At 35.0% G+C, this 27,232-nt stretch overlaps 2 protein-coding genes across 4 annotated transcripts; both read left to right on the forward strand.

Moving 5' to 3' along the window:
• Positions 1 to 554: 554 nt before the first annotated feature.
• On the forward strand, positions 555 to 6,803 carry LOC125657086 (uncharacterized). 2 transcript variants are annotated; one of them, XM_056143123.1, is made up of 4 exons: positions 555 to 1,599; positions 3,896 to 5,265; positions 5,362 to 5,565; positions 5,729 to 6,803. In XM_056143123.1, exons 2-4 carry the CDS (start codon positions 3,907 to 3,909, stop codon positions 6,248 to 6,250), a joined length of 2,085 nt encoding a protein of 694 aa, XP_055999098.1. In that variant the 5' UTR covers positions 555 to 1,599; positions 3,896 to 3,906; the 3' UTR covers positions 6,251 to 6,803. The 2 variants fall into 2 exon arrangements, with proteins under 2 accessions (XP_055999098.1, XP_055999097.1); XM_056143122.1 differs by lacking the exon at positions 555 to 1,599 and having other exon boundaries at positions 3,889 to 5,265; positions 5,729 to 6,595.
• Positions 6,804 to 7,444: 641 nt separating this feature from the next.
• Positions 7,445 to 25,741, forward strand: LOC130047749 (uncharacterized). Of its 2 annotated transcripts, XM_056143124.1 has the most exons (7): positions 7,445 to 7,517; positions 8,382 to 8,428; positions 19,393 to 19,651; positions 20,755 to 20,874; positions 20,961 to 21,027; positions 21,923 to 22,032; positions 23,120 to 25,741. In XM_056143124.1, coding segments are annotated over exons 1-7 (642 nt in total). In that variant the 5' UTR covers positions 7,445 to 7,516; the 3' UTR covers positions 23,158 to 25,741. The 2 variants fall into 2 exon arrangements, with proteins under 2 accessions (XP_055999099.1, XP_055999100.1); XM_056143125.1 differs by lacking the exon at positions 8,382 to 8,428.
• Positions 25,742 to 27,232: the final 1,491 nt, after the last annotated feature.

Genomic DNA, 27,232 nt, shown 5'->3' on the forward strand with positions numbered 1-27,232 from the left:
TTTACTTTGGGGGAGTGACAATTTGGGGTATGAAATTAAAAGCAAACTTTTTAATTGCTGTTCACAAATCAATATTGAATTCATGCAGATTTTCATGATAGTAATTCATTTTATGCTATATGTACATGTATTTGTCTAAAGATATGTTTATGATCATTCTTATCAATTAACCTAAGGTAAGAACCTTTAAGAACTTGTGTTCAAACCTGTTGAATGTTATATATGCAATAAAATATGTTTAAACATGCCAACTTTGCTACTTCTTATCGCAAAACATATACGTGATACGTTTATATAATCACTATATATAGAAAGTACACACCCTATATAGTATTATATAGAAAGTATACACCCTATATAGTATTATATAGAAAGTGCACATCCTATATAGTATTATATAGAAAGTACACACCCTATATGGTATTATATAGAAAGTACACACCCTATATAGTATTATATAGAAAGTACACACCCTATATAGTATTATATAGAAAGTACACACCCTATATAGTATTATATAGAAAATATACACCCTATATAGTATTGGGGCATAAGATTACCAACTTCTGAACATAGGCCAAAATTGACCCTTAGTGTACCTTCTCCATGGTATAAAATTCGTGATAACGATTTGCTAGAATATGTAAGAATGAATTAAACAGTTTAGAAATATAGATTTGTCAATTCATTAACTCGGATTTTAATTCGTTAAAAGGAATTTTAACACAGTTTGTTAAAACGAGTAATTAATAAAAAGTAGTTGGAGGAAGATGTCGCAAAATCAGGCTCCTGATGTTACCTCTGGTACATTCAGGGGTCCGCTTATGCCAAACTCTTAATTTCGTATTCCTTATATGAGTTATGAGATTGCTAACTGCTTGTTATCTTAACCTTTTCATCAGCAGAGATTTTTTTTTTTTTTTAGAAATTTGTTGTAACGAATTAGGCAATTGGATATAACAAAGAACTAAAGCCAAAATTGCATGATTTGGCCCTGTCAATCCTTGAAAATCAAACTTTTTAATTATGAAATAAAACTTGGGCAATACGTTGATAAGACATCATACTATCGATAGCCATATCAAGTTTTGTGCAGGAAATAGCTCGAGCGTAATTATATGCATTGAAACCGGATGCGGTATGGCAAATATACCCATTTTTAACAGAATTTCTAGACTTTATTTAACAAATTTTTATGGGCGCCATCCTTAAACCACGCTGACATTTTTCATAAAGTTATATGACTACCTTAGGAATATCATGTATCAGTTGTGTGCTGGTTCACGAGTGGCGCCATGTTATATTTCATGTTTATTTATATTATAAAACTTGTATTGTAGCTTTCCGGATTTACGTTTTAAATGGTGGAATATGTAATAAAGTTTAAAATTATGATTGAATTTTGTTATATTTGAAATGAAACAGGATTTGGAATCACTATCATTATGAATTTTCGAATTTGCCTTGAGTTCCGATGAACGGAAATGGGGAATTCCCAGTGATAAAAATAGATCTCCATGTAAACAAAAGCGTTCGGATGTCAAACAGAAGGAAAACGATTATGAAGAACAAGCAGGGAAATTTTGAGACTATGTAATGGTAAGTAGATTTCTTACAAGGAAAAACAAAAGATACTAGGCCTAACTGAATGCAATATATTTTTGAGTTACAAGTAGGCCTAAATAATTATACATGTAAGTATAACGTTATCGTTAGGCCTACTCTTGTCGTCTGCTGCGTACCCATTTTATAATGCACGCACGTACAGCCTGGCCTATACATGATTATGTATACATGTAACAATATACACAAATTGTGTATCTTGAATTTTTTTTTAAAGACTGTTACCTTTCTTGCTTTTGAAGAGTTACCGCTCTTAGAAACACCTATCGGTATTTACTACCATATAGGCCTATATTGATCTATATATTTAGAATTAACCATCAAAAATATAAAACATTTAGACCTACATATATTTATGTATATATGTACACATATACATGTATATTCCGATAAGAGAAAGACATGTACCGGGGTAAGACCTATTCAACTGCCGGGTACCCATTACTGTCGATATAGTTATGTTTATAAACAGTCTACATTTCCCCCCTCATTAAAATTATTACCACAATGCTTATTACTATGAATTGTCCTTGGTATTTACCAAATCTTAGGAAATAATTACCACCATAGATCACAGAAGTAGACCACGATAAAAAGTTAGGTCCGCGCACATGTTTTCATTACGATATGCGACTTAGTAGGCCAATCCGCCTACCACCGTATAAATGACGTTAAATGAATGAACAGTTTGCTGCTGAGCTATTAAAATGCAAAACATTTACTTACTTTGCAATTTGATAAGTATGTCCAGTCAAACAATTAGGCATAATGCTTTACTTCTTATGCCGCAAAATGTGCACAAAACAATGCAGACGATGTCCGCTTAGATCCAAAACACGACAAAGGGAAATTACTCTTTCAGTCAACTCTTTTCATTTACAACCCCCCCCCCTCCCCCCAAACTCTTGTTTACATTAACCTTTGAACATCTACATATCAGATGATGATGTATCAAAGGAAAACCATTGTAAAGTTCTATGTCAATGTAGTTCATGCTAGAAGGGTATATGAATTTTTACATGAATACTCTGAATTGCACAACAAAAGTAAAGTGATATAATTATATTTAATTAATATAATACTAAATGGCATAGATACAGTTTGATATCACAGGTACATGTCAAATACATGTATTTACATCTATGTATAAGAACTGTTAGTATTTCGTATATAGTCATTATTTATATCATATTGTGTAACGTGATTGTATGCCAACGTACTTGGTGAATCAATAAATAAATTGAAATTGATACCAATATGAAAATCTATCAACTTCTTATATCGTGTAGTGTGTGTTAAAGAGAGGGGGTGGGTGGGGGACTTCTCATTTATTACATGGGGCCAATAGTCATAACATCTACCTTATAATCGTCCCACTCACTACTGTAAAAAAAAAAAAATAAGGGGGGGGGGGTGTGTCATTCATTATATTGTTGCATTTTTTTTCACTATGTTGGCACGCAGCTTTATTCAAATAAAGCCGCCGTATTTTAAACTTCTTGACTTATTAACTAATTTCTTGATTTATTAACTAGGTTATTTTCGGATTTTTTTTATTTTTACGTGTGTCAATATTCATAACTTCAAGCATGGGGGGGGGGGGGTATGAAAAACATTTGCCTAGATGGTCGAGCGTTCTAGCGCGCTGGTTGCATGCTGCTAGAAGATTGATTCCGCAGGTCGTGAGTTCAACCCCGGGTAGGGGCGGAAGTGGGTATCCAAAAAAGTGAAATTTCCTGTGCTTTAGATTAAATTTTTTTTCACTCAGGGCAGTTATGTTTATTAAAGAATTCATCTGCTTTTTCCGTGCTTTATATATATCACTTCTTCTTTGCTATCATCTTTGGAGTGATGAATTCAGCTATTGCTGTGAAGGACGACCCCCCCCCCCTCCGATTCAGGACTTTGGAGTTTGGGGGGGGGGGGGGGTGAAGGGGGGATGGCCATTTATGTGTTGTGATTTGAGATGTCTTCCATATACTTTTTTATTTTATTTTTGACTGCTTTTCAAGAATTTTAGACAATTCTATGAAGTCGTGCGACTTCTCCAGCTGGCCCCCTCCCCAATAAAACAAAAAAGAAAACCGATGCTACAAGTCTGTATTAAGACTTACTTTGAAATGTTTATAATTCAAACGTATGCACTTCAAGTAGTATTATATGGACAAAAAGAAATTATCTTTAAAAAGGTAAATCATGACATTATATTCAAACTAAACTGTTTATGCATGAAATGCTTCACATGGATGATAAAGAAATGTTTTAATTCCAGATAATGCAACCATGCCTGGAGAAAAAACTGAGTACTTTAACTGTGTGCTGTGTTCAAAAAGGACTAAACCAAAGGAGAGAAGGCGCGTTGACAAAAACATTAGGAAATACTTAAGGAAAAGATTTCTATTGGAGAGTAAAGGAAATTCAGTCATCTGCGGTAAATGTAGAAATATATACTACAGAGATGTGTCAAACCATACATCGTCTGCAACACCTACATGTTGTTCAACTATCCAGAAGGAATCGCTAGCGCCTTCGTCCACTACTGACAACAGGAAACATCTATCAAGTCCTCCATCAGTGACATTGGATCTGAAATCTACAGCAAAGACCCATGCATATTGTATTCTTTGCAAAAAACCAGGACCTAAATTAGTAGTGGTGTCTCCAGAATGTCGCACAGCTGTCTTCGTTGAGCACAACATACTTATTCCATCTGGAAATAGATGCTGTCCAGTCCATCTGAAAGATGGTCGTTTCACAAATGATGCCATTCATCAGTTACCAACTACAGAACAGGCATTTATCAACAGAACTACCATTTTAAGTCTGCTGCAACAGATGCGTTTTTTATGCCATCGAAATGAAAAATCCCACCTGGACTTTGATGATTTACAGACACTGACAGATGCTGACTATATGGCTCTACTAGGTCTCAATAAGGATAATTTTCAAACTGTATGTGATTCTTTGAAACATCAAGTGAAACAAACTCCATCCAGAAGTCTTAGAAAATCCGTAGCCATATTCCTGTGCAAATTAAAGACTGGACTATCTAATCAGATTTTATCCATATTATTTCGTACTTCAAAGTCCAGCTTAAGAAGAGCAGCTGCTTCTGTAAGAAAAGCAATGTTGACCAGTTTTGTTCCACAGAGTCTTGGGTTTGCGCACATAACAAGAGAGGAAGTCATTAATGGTCACACTCGTCAGCTAGCTCAAACTCTGTTCGGGAACATAGAGAAAAACCAGGCTATATTGGTGCTCGATGGCACATATATCTACACAGCCAAGAGCAACAATTTTCATTACCAAAGGCGCTCTTACAGCATGCATAAGGGAAGACCACTAGTCAAACCAATGGTGATTGTGACAACCACTGGATACTTTGTATCTATATTGGGCCCATACCTAGCTGACAGTAAAAATAATGATGCTTCAATTCTCCATCACATCATTAAAACAAATGCAGAGAATATCCGGAGCTGGGTCAGTGAAGACGATATTTTCATCGTGGACCGAGGGTTCAGGGACGCTTTGCCTCTGCTTGCAGATCTTGGAATCCAGGCAGAAATGCCCTGTTTTTTGGAAAAGGGGCAACGACAGATGAGCACTGGCGATGCCAATATCAGCAGACTTGTTACAAAGGTAGGCAATTTAAATCTCATAATCAATAAGCCTGTTTACAATTTCTTAAAAAATGACAACGTGAACTAATAATTTCATCCATTTTGATATTGATAGGTCCGATGGGTGGTGGAATCTTCAAATGCGAGAATCAAGCGTTGGAGATACCTGGATAAGACTCTACCAACAAATCAGATCCCATTTATCGGAGATTACGTGAAAATTGTATGTGCGCTGTCTAACAGATTTTCACCGCCCCTGAACAAAAGCACCAAGGAAGATGAGGCCGAGGCAGTAAAAATGCTATATTTGTCTAAACAGGTATTTTCAATCACACATAGATTAATAGATTGCTAAACTTCAAACAAACTGGACAACTGCAAAACAGACACTCATATCTATATAATAAATGAAGATATACTAGTACTATTAAAACTAATTCGTAGACAATTGTTTATAATTGCATTGTTATCATTTTGAACAGGTTAATAATCTCAAGCAAACGGTTGAAGAAAATTGTCTGAACCGAAGATCTATTCAGTGGCAGGCGGTTCATGAGTGTGATATTCAGAACTTCCCTACGCTTGATGAGGAACAGTTGCGGAATTTGACGTGTGGGACCTATCAGCTAAAGCTTTCTCGCAGTTACATTCAAGAACATATTGAGGGGGAATGCGATATATTTTTTCATAAGGATAATGAAAGACTGCTAAAAGTGAAAATTCAGAGTCGTCACACATCATCAAAACAATACTTCGTCTGGATTGAATATTCGGAATGTACTGTCAACGCATGGTACTGTACATGTAGAGCTGGTGCAAGAGTTGTAGGCATGTGTTCACATATAGCGGCCATTATTTGGTACCTAGCAAAAGGAAGGCATGAGGGAAAGAAATACGGTGTTCGTGATTGGGGCGAGCATGTCCTGGATGCAGCAGATATCCCTCCTACCATTGATGACTCCGACAGTGATGTCAGTAGCTGCGAAAGTGTTCCGGAAGAATAAACAGTTATGTTTGTGTAGTTACTGTTGAATACAACCCTAAATATTTTATGTTTTAAATCTTGTTTATTTCTTTTTAATAATTATTTCTGTATCCAATGACAAAATTAGTCAATATTTCTTCTCAGGTAAAGAAACAACATTTCGGCAAGCATTCTTACATTTCAATAAAAATCGGAACCATTGTTATTGAAATCCGACTGTATCATCATTGTCTTTTACTATCTTGTTGTACAGTACCTTAATTTTTATGGTTTCAATTCTTTGTATACGTGTGTACATGATATTAAGATTTGTTGTAATATATCCTTCTTTAAACTATATATATACATACATCAGTAATATGATTATGTCAATATTCAATGTTTAATTATCCAAGTTGTGAATTCATTTCTCTGAGAAATATTTCAATTTTTAAAAAACGCTATCAATAGGCATAAGACTTGTGAGTTTCACAATGCTTTAGACATTTTTCTACGATGTTCCATTTTATTATAATAATTTTGTATTGTACATGTATATAGGAAGAGGATATTCAATGAAGAATTTATAAAAAAGGATACTACAGTTTTTTTCTGATACGCCGTTTTTGTGAATCTTAACAGTTAACTATCTTAGCAATACAACGACGTAAATATGACGTTAAAACGTCAATGCCTTTAATTCATTGCTGCACTTTGAAGTCCGTAAAAAGAAAGTGTGTGGACGAAATGACAAAAAGTAAATTGTTTTAGGAAGCAGATGTCATAGCCTTTTTACCCTCACAAAATTATAAAATTTGGAGTCAGGGCCATTTTTCATAATTTTTGGCTTTAGTCCTTTCAAAATCTATTATTTCAAATTTAATTCGTTATTTCAAATTTTGAAATGTATCATTACGAAGTTTATAAAATTGTTATAAAGTATTTAATCCGTAGGACGAATTTGGCTCCACTTTTTTGGCACGCTGTTTTTGGCTATATTTAGCTCTAAAACTTCATAGTTATTTCGGATTTCAAACATTTCGGTTGAGCATCACTGAAGAGACATTATTTGTCGAAATGCTCATCTAGTGCATCAAAATTGGTACCGTATAAGTTTTACATTATAACGAATTTTAAAGTTTGAAATAACGAATTAAATTCGAAACAACGAATTGTGAAATTCGTTATTTCAAATTAGAACTGTATTTTTGATAGGTCCTAAATGGGCTTCCGTATATTTTAAAGCCTTTGTCTCGAACCTGCGTTGTCGTGATTTTAAGTAAGCGTGTCCAAGTTTGTCTAAACAAGTAAGTACATGTTCATCTACTAAACAACAAATAACATATAGCCAAAAATTAATAGAATAATCTATATGATGAACTTAATGCGACATTTGTACGTTTCTAAGCATTATTGTGAACCTGGAGTATTAACAAAGGAACCATGCTTTCATGAAAATTTAAATATCAACCTATACATTCAAAATTTAACTGGGTCACCCGTTTTATCTAAGTCGGTGTTTTAAAAGAACTTTGTTTACCTTTGAGGTTCATCGCAGTACTCCATAGTAACAGGGCGTATTAAATCGGTGAAAATGTTATATATAACGAGTTTTATAGAATAAACGATATCTCTTTATACAATGATAAAAAGTGTTTCTTGGATTGTTGATTAGATAACCCTAACACCTGAATAGATACTGAAACATGACTAATAAGGTAGGCATTCTCCAAAGTCTATTTGGATTTCAGACAGATAATGATTTCAGAGAAAGTTTAACAAGACTATCATTATGACAGTGATAAGTTTTCACTGACTTTCAGGGAAGATAACTCTTCCATGCCAATAAAACGTTTTTCAGTGACAAGAACCCGTTCATGATTTAGATGTATTTGTACAGAGGGTCCCATATGCCCCGATTTTGAAAAAGGTTGAGGAAAATTCATTTGCAATATATTTTATGCAACTGTTTTCAAGGACAAAAATACATGCACTAATATTGAGAAAGCCATAATTCCTAATTAATCTCTTAATTAATCCCTGCACACACATACACACGTACGTACATACATAAACGAGATGTCATTTATTACTGACAATTATCTTTGTTTAATTCATAATGAAATCCACGAGTTGTCATTATTTTCTATTTCTCTAGATTTTTCTTTCAGTGCGATGTACATCCCGCAGACATTTTACATGCGTTATCATTATGAAGGTATTCATGACATTGTGGCTTTACATGTAACGCTTAATTACGGAGTGGAGCTTAACCTTGAAGACTGGATACATTACTTATATATACACACACTGTGAACACATATTCCAAAACTCACTTTTCTGCAAAACGTTCGTTTTATAAAAATGAGATTCAAATTCATGAAAATAAAAGAGAGGTTATCACGGTTTTATGGAGAAGTAGACAGCGGTCAAGGGGTGGGTCTGGATATGAATCGCAAAACAGCAATATCTAATGTAAAACTTATACGGTACCAAATTTGATGCACCAGATGCGCATTTCGACAAATAATTTCTATTCAGTGATGCTCAACCGAAATGTTTGAAATCCGAAATAACAATGACGTTTTAGAGCTATTATAGCCAAAAACAGCATGCCAAAAAAAAAAGTGGAGTCAAATTCGTCTGAGGATAAGAGCTATGCATGGGGGAGATAATCCTTAATTTTGAAATGGAATTTCTAAATTTTATAACAGCAATTAAATATACATCCGTATTTTCAAGCTAGTAACGAAGTACTTAGCTACTGGGTCACTATTTTGTCTTCATCCTTTGTTCTCCATATCACCGTGTTGAACCTAATTCTCGTCAGTCTCGTCAGTCTTGGTAGGTGGTATTATCACTATGTATGCATTTTTAATTTCATATTATTTTGTTTATAACGCTTTTGATTTATACTTGCTGTATTTACAACAATCCTGAAACAAGTATTGAGCGTGATGTAAAACGAAACATGATAGTCACATTTGCTTAAGGTCATACGCGACGTTTCCGACATTTTCCCTTTGAAATTTCTTACCTCCCCATGACTAATATTTTCCTCTCCTCTATTTGTATGGTTTCTGAAATGGGTTTAAATCCTATGGTGTAGTATATTACCAAACATCGCATATCGGCCTAGTTAGATCACTAATTTAATAATGCAAGGATACCGCCGTGTTTGATCTCCGATTGAAATATCTTCCTCCGTCTTTGTAATGGCTATATATACAAACGTCTGTAATTCATAAGAGCTGACATTTGTACTTGTTACAACCAGGAACTATCAAGATATACCAACTCTAAAGCAACCCTGGTAATACCGATTAATATTGCAGAAACAACAGAGGATGCAAGTTAATTGTACCCAAAACGTCACGGAAAGCTATATATCAAATTTTACATCTAATATCACAATATCACATAATGCTAAATTTATATGATAGTCGATATGAGCGGTCGAAACACCTCGTGTAGACATCTAGATGATAAACCTTATTACCAAAAGTCAGGGTTTACAGAACGTGTTGAATATATATATTTTCAAACTCAACTACATGTAAAACTTATACGGTACCAATGTTGATGCACCAGATGCGCATTTCGACAAATAATGTCTCTTCAGTGATGCTCAACCGAAATCTTTGAAATCCGAAATAACTATGAAGTTTTAGAGCTAAATATAGATGTAGTGCTAACATTTACTTTCGAGGATACAAGTCAAATAACACCTTTGTTATATAGTTAAGCTATATTTCAGTTGTTTTATGTCGATAGTTCATTCATTTTTCGCGTTAAGTTAGAAACTAGAGGAGTATTGACACTGATATGAATGTATGCAATATCACAGTTAGGTGCGTTTTCAACATTCGTCCTGGGAATTGCATCGATTAATGCGTGCTAAATGTTACAAATTGTGATTAATGATATTTACTGATACCAGTCATAGTAGAATGAAGGATCCTCTCATCAGCCCTGTTGTTTGATTTGCTTTGTTAATCTGGTTTTGTATATGTGCCTCAAAACTGAAGTTCCTGTCCACCGCTTGTCCTATATCTTTCTCTACTACAATGTTTTCCCTTCCCATCATAGGTCTACATCGTATAGTATTTCTCGGAATATACATAATTTCGATTGTGGATCGGTAACATTTGTCTGGATGGAACTTAAGGATCCAAGTTTCACTTCAGCTGTACAACTTATCCAGGTGTTCTTGAATAATTACTGCTCCTTGTGGAATCCCGCTTGTAATTGTGTGCCAATCCGATCATATTTTATCTACTTACACACATTGTTTACGTTCAGTTAGAAAATGCTCAACCCAAAATTACAGAATCACTTTTTCCGTAAGCTTTCATCTTTGACAATAATCTCCTGTGTGGCACTTTGCCTAACCTTTCATAAAATCTATGAAGACTGTATTGATACGAAATGTAAAGATAACAAACAGTAAATAATCTCATAGCTCCTATAAGTAATACAAAATAGAGAGTTGGGCAAACACGGACCCCTGGACACACCAGAGGTGGGATCAGGTGCCTAGGAGGAGTAATTCTAAAATGATCTGATATCTCTGTCCATTTATCTAGTACTGTTACATGTATTAACTGAAATGACGTTGACCTACTTCCCAAGAATCCAAGCTGCTTATCTCCACATGATCGACAATTCTCTGGCGTACAACCTTTTCCATTAATTTGCATAGTATACTGGTCAGGCTAACTGGTCTATAATTAGATGCCAACTTCCTTCCTCCCATCTTGAACAAGGCTGTTAAGATTGCACATTTTCAAATATCAGGAACTTCTCCAGTATCAAGAGACTCCTTGAAGATCAGATAAAGAGGGCTAGCTATTACTGTACTCAGCTAAGCTAGCACTACTGGCTGGATCTTATCTGGCCATGTGACTTTGTTGTGTTTTATACGACTTCCTCCTTTTCATGACATGTAATTATTCTGGTACTTATCTATCTTTTACCAAACGAGTCACCGTCGGTGTGGCGCGATAAAGATTCCTCCCTGCTCAAATATTTTCGAGTGGGACATTAAATAATATACATTTAATCAATCTTTTAACGGAATGTTTCGGTGCGGATCCTATTATTTCATGAAAAGTTGACGTTCAATAATGGCTTAGATAATGCACGCTAAAAATTCTCTGGAATTTATGAACATTTTATTCCTAAAGAATTATTAGCTATATATTAACAGAAATCAATTTAAATTCCTTGCAATGATATTTCATATTGTCTAAAACAGTCTCAGTGCAAAACATATTCACTCTTATGTATGTTTCCTGCTCAAATAGGGCATCGTCAAATTGTGATTCACTCCCGTATCAGTGATATTTACCTATATCATTACTTTCAGTCTTTAAGCAGGGCCCCACTCCAATCATCATAGCATCACAACGCTTGTAACAGCTTCTGTCTATGCTCATATTACACATAAATATGCTTGTACGTGCTTATCTATTTACATTAATCCTATATTTCCAAAATGCAGAGTGTCTTCAGTATTTTAACATTATAATGGATAAATTCATATGGAAGAGTTTATAGAGAGTATTATCAGTTGTTTCATGTGTTACTATAAGATGGAATATTGCTCACAATTATTGCTTATCATTAACGCTGTAGGTAGAGATACGACCATACCTCGCGATGAATTAAAGACTAGACATTCCGACATCATAGACAGTTGCCTCTTCAGCAAAAATGGAAAACGGAAATATTCACATCTAGTGATCAGTCATCCCAAGAATTGCTTTGTTAACGCCACTCTGATTCCGCGCACACGTACTCTGAAGTTGAAATTAAAAATATGTTGGAGTTGCTCATTGACAATATCTTCGTAGTGTTTTTGCTTCTCAAGAATTTTCAGACAATTGTAAGGACAACTTTTTCTCCGTCTGCCACCACCCCATCCTACTAATAGATAAAATAGAGAGTTGGTCTAACGCGTACCCTTGGATATACCAGCGGTGGGATCAAGTGCCTAGGAGGAGTAAGCATCCCCCTGTCGACCGGCCACACCATTATTTGATCCCCGATTTCGTTGTAGTTTAATATGCCCTACGAAATCTCGTTTTCTGCGGTAAAATGAGCAATTTGTTCATTAAACAAGCACACGTAACTATCTGTGAATTCAGACACGTGCCATTGTTTTTGTTTCCTTAAAGTAGGATGGGGTGGTGACAGACGGAGAAAAAGTTGACTTCACAATTGTCTGAAAATTCTTGAGAAAGCAAAAATTGATTCTACACAAACCTTAACTTTTTTAAGGGATGGGAGTTTGCTATTCAGTATAGTAGAGGAATTCAATTAAATTACGTTGTCAAAAAGTAGGTGGCACGTGCAACCCGCTCAACCACATCACCTGTTGATACGTGGCTGGGGAAGATTCATTGGGTCAAGATTGGGTCAAATGCTGTCTGGCTTCCGTGGCCGAGTGGTTAGAACATCGCGCTCAAAATCACTCGGCCTCTCACCTCTGTCGGCGTGGGTTCGAATCCCGCTCGCGCCGGTAAGTGAAAAAGTTTCCCAGTTTACTTTCGTAAGGTCGGTGGTCTCTTCCCAGGTACATTGTATCTGGGTTCTCTCTTTTTCACCAATAAAAGTTGGGCGCCACCAGATAACTGAAAAAGTATTGAGTGTGGCGAAAAACATCAATTAATCAAATGCTGTCTGACGTGTTTCATACCGTTTGTGGCACACTGATTTTGACTACGGGTAACTCCGTTTACCTGATCAAGATATAGGGCTCACGGCAGGTGTGACCGGTCAACAGGGAATGTTCACACCTCCTAGGCACCTGATCCCAGATCTGGTATGTCCAGGGGTCCGTGTTTGCCCAACTCTCTACTTTGTATTGTTTATGAGATTTATCAGATTGATCACTGTTCGTTATCTTCACTTTTTATCTATTGATATCATTGCATAGAGCAGTCGGTTGTTATAGTATCTTGAGAAAATCGAACAAAATGAGTAAATATTCACATATACTGCACGGTAGACGAAATGTTGCCTTCCACTGTCGTTATGTAAAACATGTCTTTTGATTGATTTTTGAATGTTTGTTGAATTGATGATAAATTTAGATGTTACATTGGAAACAATAAAGGCAACATCTGTCCAAAATGTGTCATAAAAGTTTTTAGCTCACCTGAGCCAAAGACTCAAGTGAGCTTTTCCAATGGAAATTTGTCCGTTGTCTGTCGTCGTCGGCGTCGTCGTCGTCGTAAATTCATCCCATTTTCATATCCTTTTCCAAAACCACTGGACCAAATTTTCACCAAAGGACTAAAGCCAAAATTGCATGATTTGGCCCTGTCAATCTTTGAAAATAAAACTTTATATTTATAGAAGAAATCTTAGGCCAGACTTTAATTAGAAATTATACTATTAATTTCCATATCGAGTTTTGTGCAGGAAACAGCACGAGCGTAATTATATGCATTGAAACCGGATGCGGTATGTCAAAAATACCTATTTTTTATAGAAATTCTAAACTTTATTTAATAAATTTTTACGGGCGCCACTCTTGAACCACGATGATATTTTATATACGGTTATATCGTTATCTGAGAAATATTGTGTATTAGTTTCGTGTTGGTTTACGTGCGGCGCCATATTTTATTTGATGATTTTGAATTCTTGAAACTTGCCTAGAATTTTCCGGATTACCGTTTTAAGTGGTTAAATTGGGCAAGAAATTTGATAGTTTAAATGTGTTTTGTCATGTTTCGAATCAAACAGTAATGAATTCAATGTTAATGTTGATTATCACATTATTTATCGAATCTCACTCGGGTTACGGTGATCGAAGATAGGGAATTTCCAATGCGATAAAAATAGATCCATATAAATATACTGGTTTCAAAGCTGTGAAATTATGAGACTTTGCTATGGTATTTTTTCTAATATTAAATGGATTAAGCAATTTCATGTACTTCACTTAAGGTTTCCTAAGTAAACATACGCACTAGGCCTAGTGAACACTTTCCAAAATCTTTGTTCCTCAGTTCCTGCATAAGGAATGACGTCGCCTGTCAAGCTGACGAAATTAGTCAGCTCTTCATAACAATGGAGTTTAGGCTCACGGGGGTTTGCTCCAATCGGAACACGCTCGGCCTGTCGGTTACGGAATGGCCGAGTTGTTACGATTGGGGCTTGTTCTCATTAAAACAATACATGTATTGTAAACAATGCTTTATTTTAGCTAAAATATAATTATTTGATTAAAATATTGTTTTAAATGGTAGGAATTTAAACCCTGTAGTTTACTGTAACCATGGGAAAATCTGACGGGAGACAACTCTTTCAAGCTTCTTAATGGGGTGCCCTATGGGGAATTTTTAAGCAAATCTATAGGCTAATACCATCACAACTAGTTTTTCAAGGATAAATTCCTAGTAGGGAATGGTGTTATTAGAAATGAAAAGCAATTAAATCATTGAATTACAAATACATATTTCAAAACTAAAATGATATGCGGTAAAAATGAATAAATTAATTTAAACTGAATAAACATATAGATAAATCATAAATGTGGATAATTAAAAATACAAGGGTATAAGTACATACACAAGAACAATAGCTATCTAGTAGATAAAAAGAAATAAACACACAGTAGACAAATGAATAATATAAATACTGTAGATAAAATAAATACAAAAGGGGGAGGGTGGTCTCGGGGCCCGGTTGGACCTCTTGCTTTCGTCAGAAAATTGTGCTTTAAAAAGTACGAATAACACATTTTGAAGGTGACCCCACCCTTGAAAATCAAAACTAATGGTAGACCCCCCCCCCTTCCTTTTTAAAAAAAATCCTGGATCTGTCCCTGACATATCAAATAAATATAAACACATAAGAAGATAAATAATTTGACTAAATAAAAGCATACGGATAATAATACAAGAAGAAGAAAAAAACAGGAGTAAATAGATGAATGAGCGAATTGTTAATAAACATGAATATATTATAAAGTATATTAAACATGAATACATAAATGCATCCCCGATAAATAATAAAGATGTGTTAGTAGCATATTTAAATGGAAAATAAACAACAGAAATAATTCAAAGGCATGGGGATATGAACTTTAAAATGAGTACAGTAATGAAAGCCGACAATTTCTTTTATTATCATTATTATTACGATTATCATTTTTATTGTATTTTCATATAAATGACATCGGGCGTAAAAGTTATTGATAGTATTGTTGGTACTAATCTAATTTTATAATACACAACATATTTTCTAAACTTCATCCAACCCTGTTTCATAATGCTACTGGCTCTTTGTGTCTAGCATCTTTTTTCAATGACAGATGGGTGACATCTGTATTTATATACCGAAAGGTAGAAGTATATAGGAAAAATAATTCGTTTATATAATTCTCAATTTGACATCAGATAAAGTGTTAATCGGGGATATATGCATTTGCTCGATCAAGATATGGGGCTCACGGCGGTTGTGACCGGTCGACAGGGGATGCTTACTCCTCCTGGGCACTTGATCCCACCTCTGGTATATTCAGGGTCCGTGTTTGCACAACTCTATTTAGTATTGCTTATAGGAGTTATGAGATTGATCACTGTTCGTTATATTCGCCTTTCATGCATATGTTAATGTTTTTAGCAGAATCGTTATGTACCGAGATTCAATCTCTTCATGAAAAATAAATTGATATCAACATCAGTCTTGAAGTTCACAAAAACTTTTCCGAGACACTATCTATACTGTATCAATGTAGCCTAATGTCATCATCAATTTTGTTCTAGCCAGTAATTGAAGGCATAATCACCAGGGTGAATTTCAAACAGAGAGATATTGTAACGATTGAATGACAAACACAAATCGGACTCAAATGCAGAAAAACTCACATCATAGATTTTAAAAACCTAAGCAATTCATTTACCAAGAAAGTGCCTAAAAATTTTCTACAATTCAGGAGTTTCAGCGAGTTGGGCTAGAGTTTTAATGAACACGGCTACATTCTTCTTTTATTAATTCATTATGCACACCTTTCGTCAATATTGATGTTTTCTCTTAATTGACCGATATACATATTCTAGCACTTGTGAGTTTATCATCTTTTGAAGCTCACTTGATACTTTTCAAATATTTTTATTAGAGATGTCGTCGAGTATTCGACAATCACTCGGTCATACCGATCATCGACTATTTTTCACAGTCGAGTACTTGTTAGAATAGCTTTTTTAAATAATGTTCATAAATCCTTACAGCTATATCTCCCGAAAAGGGGGAGAATGTTCGCGACTGTGAATTAAAACTTTACCTCTCCGAAAACTCGTACCCTGATGGCATTAATCCAATTATTTGATGGCATTCCTAGCTGGTGAGTTTTTGTTCGTGCCTTCAGAGACAATTTTTTTCATCGACTGGACAATTGGGAGACAAAACTTAGAAATAGGCTCTCGTCCAATATTTGTCGACCAAATTATTTTTGGTTTTGAACAAGAATATATTGTACATGCATTGGAAAAAAACCCTTATACATATGTTTACATGATTCTTTTTATGCCTGAGTACACGTACATTTTAATTGTTGCTTGTACAGCATTTCCGTATCAAATAAAAATTATCGTGGTGGATTAATTACGGTTATCGACAGCCTTTCGTCCCCTGCCGTGTACTTGGCTATCAAGGTGCACCGAGGTATGACTCATGCATGAATTAGGTACACTTGTACCATATCAGTCCGTTTTTTGACTGTGTACTTGACTATCGCTCGACTAAAGCGTCCGAGTAAAATTGACATCCCTAAGTTTTATGTTCTGATGAATGTTTACATGTAACTATACTTGTCCAATTGAAACTTAAACTGGCATGTATATAAACAGTGTGATTCGATAAAATAACAGGTTTGTGATAATATTTTTTTTTAAACATGATATTCATTAGTTATCTAATTTTATGTTACTCATATTTTTGTTCTTGAATTGCATTAATTTTTTTTTCTTAGGAAAGCATTGCCCCCTCCCCCGTAAATCCGCTAATGATTACAACACCCTTGTGGAATCTTTGTGAGAATGTCAACATATCAACTGAATATGAACGATACAACACTGGCATCCTCATTGCATTTCACAAGCTTACATGCAAAACACAATGCTTTTTCCATACAATGTCATATTTATTATCAAAATGAATACTCATTGTATCTGAAAATCCACGAGGAAATTTAATGAAGAACTTAATAATATTAAATGATACAGTTTTTTCTCCTTTACGCCATTCGAGTAAATATTGACTTCGTTAATTAACTACCTTAGCAATATAACGACGTCAAAATGACGTTACAATGTAAATGCATTCATTTCATTGCTATATTTAGAAGCCCGTAGAAAGAAAATGCGTAGAGGAAATCGGATAAAATTAATTGATTTAGAAAGCAAATTTTATAGCCTTTTGACCCCCAAAAGATTTTAAATATTGGAAACAGGGCCATTTTTCATGATTTCTGGCTTTAGTCCTTTGGCACAAAACATCCTTGAGTGAAGGGGGTTTAAGTTTGTTCAAATGAAGGGCCATGCCCCCTTCAAATAGAGATAATCAGAAAACTGTAAAAATAGGGTGGGGTCCTTTAAAAATCTTCTTCTCAAGAACCACTGGGCCAGATAAGCTAAAATTTACAAGAAAGCTTCCTGACATAATGGAAATTGCAGTGTATTAAAATCGTGACCTCCGGAAGTATATTGGGACCACAATAGGGGATCAGAGTTATACACGCGAATATGTAAAGAAAATCTGTAAAAATCTTCACAAGAACTACTGGGCCAGAAGAGTGGAGCTTTGTCTGAAAGCTTCCTGATGTAGAACAGATTCAAATTTGTTCAGATCAATAAGATCATGGCCCCCGGGGGTAGGGTGGGGCCACAGTAGGGGATTAAAGGGTTACATGCAGATTTATAGGAAAATCTTCAAAACCACTGGACCAATTTCAATCGAACAAATCATACTTTGGTGAAGGGGATTCAAATTTGTTTAAATGAAGGGTTATACCCCCTTCCATGAGGAGATAATCTCAAAAATGCAAATTGAGGGTAGGGTCATTTAAAATTCTTCTTCTCAAGACTCACTGGACCAGATAAGCTGAATTTAACATGGACGTTTCCTGACATAGTCTATATGCAAATTTATTAAAATCATGACCCCCTGGATGTAGGTTAAAGCCACAATAGGGGATCAAAGATTTACATGCGAATGTATAGGGAACATCTTTAACCTTCTTTTCAAGAACCACCAGGCCACAAGAGTGGAGATTTACGTGAAAGCTTCCTGATGTAGAGTAGATAGACATTTATCCCAGATGATGGTCCCCGAAGGTAGGGTGGAGCCACATTAGGGGATCAAAGGTTTACATGCTGATATATAGGGAAATCTTCTTCTCCAGAAACACTGGGCCAATTTCGTGCAAACTTAATACAAATCATCCCTTGAAAAAGAAGATTCAGGTTTGTTCAAATGAAGAACAATGTCCCCTTCAAAGGGGAGATAATCATAAAAATGCAAAAATAGGGTGGAGTTATTCAAAAGTCTTCTAAATAACCACTAGGCCAGAAAAGCTGAAATTTACAAGAAAGCTTCCTAACAGAGTGGAAATCCAAGTTTGTAAAAATCATGACTCCTGGGGTTAGGATGGGGTCCCAGTAGGGATCAAAGTTTACATGCAAATGTATAGGGAACCAAACTTGGTACAAACCATCCTTAGATGAAATATGTTAATATGAGAGGTCAAACCTGTCTTCAAGAGCATAGGTAATTAATGAATTTGTAATCAAGTTTAATGATTAAGTTTGATAATTAATGAATTTTTAGTCGTTACCTTTGAAAAGTTTTTGTTTTGTGAATTAAACTGCTTGTATAATGATAGGTTGGTACAAGCTTGTTTATTGCTAGGAACTCCTGCTCAGGTGAACGATGTGGTCCATGGGACTCTTATTAATTATGGATGCTCCGTATACTGGGATAAGCTTTCTCGTCATAGGAAATTGATTATATTTCTCAGTGCTTTCCCGACTCTTAATTTTGTATTCCATATGGTATATATCGCTGTTCGTTATCTTCAAGTTTTCATCAACCATTGATCTTGCTATATGTTATAATTGTGCTATTGTCGCATTTTTCACTAAACACGAATTTGTGTTTTCAATACAGATGCTCATCTCCATATGTTTAAACGGATGGGTTTCAAATGGATATGAACTTTCTGAAAGTGCTTGCGAGGAATCACTGGTGACGCTGGAAACAGTATATAAATGTCCATCAAACAAGACCCAATACGAAACGGCAGAGAGAAGGAAGAACTGTTCCCGATACAATCACACCACGTGCAAATCGTTTCAGTATCACTGTGCATTCAATGAAAATATGACGGGATTGGTAGAAGTTTGCACAACATCTAGATATATTTTGTGTGAGTTTCTTTTATACTGTTGTTTTACTCATTACATTAAATTTCCCGGTCATGAAGTAGCCAAGTGGTCAGGGTGGTCGTTTCTCGACTGGGAGGTCTGGGATCGATCCTGGCACCATGTCAATCCCACGACGTTTAATATAGGTAGTAATTGTACCTTCACCAAAACCAGCATTAAAAGTAAAAATCAGAAACGGGGGTCCCGTGTCACGGTAGGGATGATAAAGAACCAGCACTGCTACGACCAATCAAAATTCATGTTGCATCACTGCTACGACCAATCAAAATTCATGTTACTTCACTGCTACAACCAATCAAAATTCATGTTACTTCACCAAATGTTGGTGACGCTTCAACATTAGTTAAAGATTTTGGAAGGGGGTGAAACAATATACCAACAAAACATCACACAGTGTTTTGTATGATAATTGCGAATTTAAAAAGATTAATATTTTAACTTTCAATCCGACAAATATGTATTTGAACATGATCATGAATTGATAAACCATGTGTTGTCAATAGCTAATTAATTAGTAAAATTGCATAACTGATGATTAATAATATACATCCTATACAGATATATCAACCAATGAAACTATGTTATCTTGCACAACGAAGACATTTGTACTGTTTGATTTTCATGGGAAAACCCTCTCATCTCTGTGTGATGTTGAATAGGTACTTTATAATGTATTCATAATACGATTGCAGTGATTTTACGTACATTATGTAGAAGTAACAACCGTCTTTATATACAACAATATACAAAACCATAAACTTGGACTTTAGATATTTCCACTGGATTAACAAACTTGTATGTATCATTAAGTGTATTTTGTATGTATTATTAAGCGTATTTTCACATTATGATATGTTTGCATAACTCATTTTTATATTCACCTCATTTTACCAAAATGAAAGTAGATACGATTTTACCTTTCATAATCTATAAATATAAGCACGTTATGAATTTTAGTTTAGCATATACGGAGATAAGAACAAAACGGTTTATATTTTCTGTCATCTTTCGTCAAAAACAAATGTACATAAATTTGTAGATATACATTGTGAAATTAAACTGGAAGTTTTAAATTGTGTTTTAGCTGGTAGATGTGCTGAGTTCAATACAGGATACAAAACTATACGGGACAGCTATTCAACGAACTGCACGGGCTTTGACCCTCCATGTCCTCTGTACTACAACTCAACAGAGACATACAAATGTAAGTATACATGTGTATAAATGCGTGAGAAATTTTACAGTAGTTCGTATTTCTCAAATTTAAAGCGGTCTTTGGTATTTTTGTAGATTCAGACTGCTACCGAATGTTCGAAATCGAGACCAACACGATTGGGACAGCAAAGAAGACCTTTCAGTACGTTTATTATGGTTCATATAGTACACTTCAATTTCCAGCTGTATTTTGTTTTACTACTGATAATTGATCATTCATGAAATGTAAATAATCATGCACTCACGCAAAGAAAGATATTACGTGTCACTTTATTTCAACATATCATATCCCATACAAAATATTTGGGTCACCTTTCGTCGAATTCTGACATTTGATGTAGTTATGAAAGGTGAAAATAACGAACAGCGATCAATCTCATAACTCTTATAAGTTATAAGAAATAGAGAGTTTGGCAAACAGGTGACTAAGAAGAGTAAGCATCCCCTGTCGGACGGTTACACCCGCCGTGAGCCCTATATCTTGGTCAGGTAAACGGAGTTATCCGTTGTCAAAATCAGTGTGTCTCATATTACATACAGAACATCATTGAATACTGATTAAAACAAACACCGGAACACATTTTAGCCCGATGTTTTACACTATCGTGATAGTTAAATGTTTTCTTTGAAAACATTTTAATACACCAACATTTTGTGTGGTATTTGTAATATCTAAAAAAAAAAATTACACAGTTTCCTCAAACGACACGCTAAAAACAAATTAATTGGATTTTTTCTTCAAAATCGTACAACATATGGTGTGCGATTTTGGATAGCTTCGTGTTAGTTGATATTTAAAAGTTCAGTTGTATTGTGCTACGCCATCAAATCAATCTATAGAGCGCAAAATGTGACATAATTCAATCAATCTATAGAGCGCAAAATGTGACATAATTCAATATCAATCAATACAGCGCAAAATGTGACATAATTCAATTTTTTAAACAGATATCTACTTACTTTTACTATGTTTTTCTTGAAAACATACGGGCATTTCATTTCCAATTTTCATCACACAACTTACGATTCCATTGCAGAATAAATGAAGTTGACTATACTCTTACGACAAAGATAGTATTGACTATAAGTCCCGCAATTGTCATGATTACCATCCTCATCTTAATCATGTGCTTCAAAGTAGTTTACAGTAAGTAAATCTTACATTGTTTAATACTATTTATGATGGTGTTTTAAAGCATTTGTTAACTTGAAAAAGGTAAAGATAACCCACAGTGATCAATCTTATAAATCCTGTACACAATATAAAATTTAGAATAGGTCCAACACATTCCCCTTAAACACCAGCCGGGGGATCAACACGTCCCCCTTAAACACCAGCGGGGGGATCAACACGTATCCCTTAAACACCAGCTGGGGGATCAACACGTACCCCTTAAACACCAGCGGTGGGATCAACACGTACCCCTTAAACACCAGCGGGGGGATCAACACGTACCCCTTAAACACCAGCGGGGGATCAACACGTACCCCTTAAACACCAGCGGGGGGATCAACACATACCCCTTAAACACCAGCGGGGGATCAACACGTACCCCTTAAACACCAGCGGGGGGATCAACACATACCCCTTAAACATCAGCGGGGGGATCAGCACATATCCCTTAAACACCAGCGGGGGGATCAACACGTACCCCTTAAACACCAGCGGTGGGATCAACACGTACCCCTTAAACACCAGCGGTGGGATCAACACGTACCCCTTAAACACCAGCGGGGGGATCAACACGTACCCCTTAAACACCAGCGGGGGGATCAACACGCACCCCTTAAACACCAGCGGGGAGATCAACACATACCCCTTAAACATCAGCGGGGGGGTCAGCACATATCCCTTAAACACCAGCGGGGAGATCAACACATACCCCTTAAACATCAGCGGGGGGGGTCAGCACATATCCCTTAAACACCAGCGGGGGGATCAACACGTACCCCTTAAACACCAGCGGGGGCATCAACACGTACCCCTTAAACACCAGCGGGGGGATCAACACGTACCCCTTAAACACCAGCGGTGGGATCAACACGTACCCCTTAAACACCAGCGGGGGGATCAGGAGCTTGGGAGAAGTAAGCAGCCCCTGTTGACCGGTCACATTTCAATCAATTCTTGATTTCTAAGTGATTTATGATATTATTCATAAATCATCCGTTTATATATTATTTCTTGTCTTTTTACATAGTATGTGATCACATGTATTCTTATCATTTCACAGGAGTGCCTATAAAAAAAAGCCTATCTGTCCAATGCTGACACAAACAAATCCAATAATGTCCAAAGCTAACGGAAAATGAGGGTGAAAAAATATTCTACTTGTAAAACAAAAACAAAAAACGGGGTCATACTGCGTGTTATTGAAATGCAATCTGTTAAATCTGACCGTTCTGCACTCAAAATTGGTTAAAATTTATTACCATAATATCAATTTGTCTATTGGTATCAACACAACAAAAGCAACACAAATCATCATGACATCAAATAAATACATATTCATGTCGTGCAACAATGTAGACTTCAAAAGGTTAAATGCTAGTACCGTATATACTCGCCTATAAGTCGGTCCGCCTAAAAGTCGGTTGTATTTTTAAGGTTATTTTGTAGGAATTTGCCATTGACCCGCTTATAAGTCGGTACAAATTTTTGTCAGAATCGGTTGACAATTTCAAGTCAATACTCTAGTGTTTTTACCTATGTTTCAAAAAATATATTGAGAAATTAATAATTATGAGGTGCTCAATATCCAAGCCTTATCTGTTTGGGGTTTAAATGCAACCCTTGATCTATGATGGGCAATGATTGACCTAAGCAATTATGGTCTCCTAATTACCAGTACCTGACACCGTGTTTACTTAGTGGCACGCGCCTCGCGAAAACCGTTATTGTGGGATTCAGGTAAAATTCATTGTATTAACAATAGATTTTTTTAAGAGTCAAGAATGATGATATAAATTATCTGTTAACAATATTCAATCTTTTATGAAATATATTTCAGCCAGTATACTTATGAATATTTCAATATTAAATCGGGTTCGTAATTCAATTTTACCGATAAACGATAGATTAGATGAATTGAAAGTATTAGTTACTGGTACATGTGTATGTAAATAATTTTTAACTAGATAAAAATATGTAAATACTTGTACTTTATACATAATTTTGAAATACATAAACAATACAATATGTCTAGATAATCATTTGTGTGGTAGTCCATGATAATTGTCTGAGTTGTTTTAAAAAAGCACTACATTACGCCGCCCTGAAAAATACCAATCTTCTTAGGACGTGCCTATAAGTCGGACATAGAGTTTTGGACCAAAAATTTGACTTCCAAAAATCCGACTTATAGGCGAATATATGCGGTAGACTCGAAGTAATTAATTACCTTTTTGCACCTGATATAGTGAAACTATAAGAGTTCAAAAGAACATATTATGAGTATTGTCATTTTTGTTTTAGACACATATAAGTTACAAAGTCTTGCCTTATAATTGAAAATGGAAATTAATAAGTGGGGATTATGGATCAAACATTTAATTTATTGACCAAAATATTAAATGTTCATACAAACGGTCGAGTGAATTTTTTAAAGAATTTGTGTTCTGTTTGGAAAACTATGTATCAACTGAATTAATGAATTTACAATATTTGAATTCATTAAGTCTCTATATATTTTTGTATACAAACTGTGGTTATATATGACATCCCTTTTTTATTTTTATTTTTTGCTCTCGACTGTTTATTTAATTTTTTTATACTGAAAGTTCAAATGTAGTTTTGTTTTTACGTTTTTCACATGTGGAATCCAGGCAGCAATTTCATGTTTTCACTATATTTTGCATTTATTTTGATTTTTTTTTTAAAATCTATACACTGTATGTTCAGATTTAGTTTTGTTTTTACATTTCAGCAATATCTCTTTAGTACTATATTTTGTATTTAGACCTACTTTCATTTTCAGTGTGTTCCAAACCTTTTTTTGTTACATTGCATTATAGTGCTCTAGATAACAGTATTTAATATTGATATATTCCTGCCTAATGTGTTGAAACTGACTGTAACTATCATACTAACCAGGAATGTTTTTATATTTTGACTAATCATTGACTAAGCATTGACTACAAAAACTGTAATTTGTTCAACTTATATTTTGACTAATCATTGACTACAAAAACTGTCATGTGTTCAACTTATATTTTGTATTATGATCGACTGCTGCTCTCAACAAGACTGTCAGTTTCAACTCTTTGTTGTATATTGGTCAATTATTTACTCAACAAAAATGTGTTCAAAACTCTTTGAGGTATTGTTTTACCTATGGAAGTTATAAAGATTATGTCAGTAAATTTTACATGATTTTTTCATTTGTGTTCAGCAGAACGTATATATATGGCGAGATTATTCCAGTTTGATATAAAGTGTAATTCGTGTTCCAATTCTTTGTTAAAAGTCAATTTTTTTTTCAATTATGACATTATATATCAAGATCTCGATTTTTTGTCGTCCATGTTACATATCAACACATGATTACATTGAATTAGTTGATTGGTAGATATCAAGACATCATAACTCCTTGTCTTCCTCATATAATGTTCAAGTATTCTTGAATATGATTATTGTCTTAAGTATTTAGCGATACTATATTCCCGACATCTAATCATAATAGATATTTCAATAGCTTTAACATATGCTTCTAATGTTTTATTTTCAACTTCCTTTATGTTCATTTAATGTTTCATTTTCAACTTCCTTTATGTTCATTTAATGTTTAATTTTAACTTCCTTTATGTTCATTATTGTTTTGATTGTTGTACTAGAGTAAATAAAGGCTTTCAGTGTGCATCCTGTGCTTTAGTGGTTTTATTGTATGATCAATTAACTAGAATTTAAGATTGATTAAGCTGAATTTAAGGATAATGAACATAGATGTGATAGTACCGAGAATGGATATTGTACGTATAAAAGGCGAAAATAACGAACAGGTGCCTAGGAGGAGCAAGCATACGTATACTCATTTTAAAGGAATTCAAATTGTCAGACCTTCGACGGTTACAAGCAAAGGAAATAGAAATTCTTTTTCTATTCAAACGAATAAAAATATCCGTTTAAATAGATATTTGAAATTATATATTATCAACAACAACAAAAACCAGGCACTAAATCATGATTAGAGCAAGTAGTGCAAGCAATCAAATTGCGCCTAATTTTAATTATACTCCCCTTACCTGATCAGAATATAGGGCTCATGGCGGTGTGGATGCTTACTCCTCCTAGGCACCTGACCCCACCTCTGGTGTGTCCAGGGGTCCGTGTTTGCCCAACTATCTATTTTGTATTGCTTACAAGAGTTATGAGATTGATCACTGTTCGTTATCTTCACCTTTCATGATAATTTTGTCCATAGTTTAGAGACAGAGGGACAATTTTAAAAAAGGCATGGCATTGGTAAAATGCTGTCTGACGTGTTTCATACCAATTGTTAGACCGTTCTGTACACATCGATTTTTGACCACACATTTCTCCGTTTATCTTATCAAGATACATGTATAGGGCTCACGGTGGGTGTGACCGGTCGACGTCGGATGCTTAATCTTCCTAGGAATCTGATCTCACCTCTACTCTGAATGTTGTGTTCATTATAGACTTGATCATTGTTGGTTACCATCATATATACACTGACCCGATATTAATTTATGCATAAATTGACTTAATTGTAATTGCCTGAAAATTTCCATGCATACCAATAATACCCCGTCAAAACTATATCTTGATCAATTAATTGGAGGAATCCGTAACCATAATCAATATCCAAAGAACGGTCGCAATTGGTATAAAGTATTACATCTTAACAGTTTTACAAATATGTCTGATCAGATTCCAAAATTAAACCACAAATGAAGATTCAAGTTTGTTTAAATTCCGGTCACTAGCATGAGGTAGATGCCAGAGGAGGTTTTTATGTGTTATATAGGCATAAATAAGAATATTTCCAAACTCTTCTTGAGAGAGCTAAAAGGACTGACTTTGTCACATTAAAACGAAAGCATTAAGAAAATGATATATATTATATGCAAGTTTAAAACACATGACCCTAGAGGCATGTTGGTGCCACAGCAAAGTTCAAACCATTACATAGATCTATGAAAATATGGAAACTACAAAAAGAGAGGTACATGTATATGTAATGTTTTCAACTTTGCTGTGGCACCAACATGCCTCTAGGGTAATGTTGTATTTTAAGTTAAGTGCTTTTTTGCAAACCATTGTGCTTTGGATTGTATGTGGAAGCTGCTGGTGGTGAAAGTGAATATTTTACAACTTAATTCTGTCC

This window comes from Ostrea edulis, chromosome 7 (genome assembly GCF_947568905.1).
Source record: "Ostrea edulis chromosome 7, xbOstEdul1.1, whole genome shotgun sequence".
In the NCBI taxonomy this organism is placed as follows: Eukaryota; Metazoa; Mollusca; class Bivalvia; order Ostreida; family Ostreidae; genus Ostrea; species Ostrea edulis.

What these genes read in the sequence shown, in the direction of transcription:
- LOC130047749 (XM_056143124.1), top strand. An exon ending in AACATCTAGATATATTTTGT is followed by an intron (nt 19,652 to 20,754) that starts GTGAGTTTCTTT and finishes ATTGTGTTTTAG; the next exon opens with CTGGTAGATGTGCTGAGTTC. An exon ending in ACAGCAAAGAAGACCTTTCA is followed by an intron (nt 21,028 to 21,922) that starts GTACGTTTATTA and finishes ATTCCATTGCAG; the next exon opens with AATAAATGAAGTTGACTATA.
- LOC125657086 (XM_056143123.1), top strand. Translation starts at nt 3,907, where the DNA reads ATGCCTGGAGAAAAAACTGAGTACTTTAACTGTGTGCTGTGTTCAAAA. An exon ending in TCAGCAGACTTGTTACAAAG is followed by an intron (nt 5,266 to 5,361) that starts GTAGGCAATTTA and finishes TGATATTGATAG; the next exon opens with GTCCGATGGGTGGTGGAATC. An exon ending in TGCTATATTTGTCTAAACAG is followed by an intron (nt 5,566 to 5,728) that starts GTATTTTCAATC and finishes CATTTTGAACAG; the next exon opens with GTTAATAATCTCAAGCAAAC.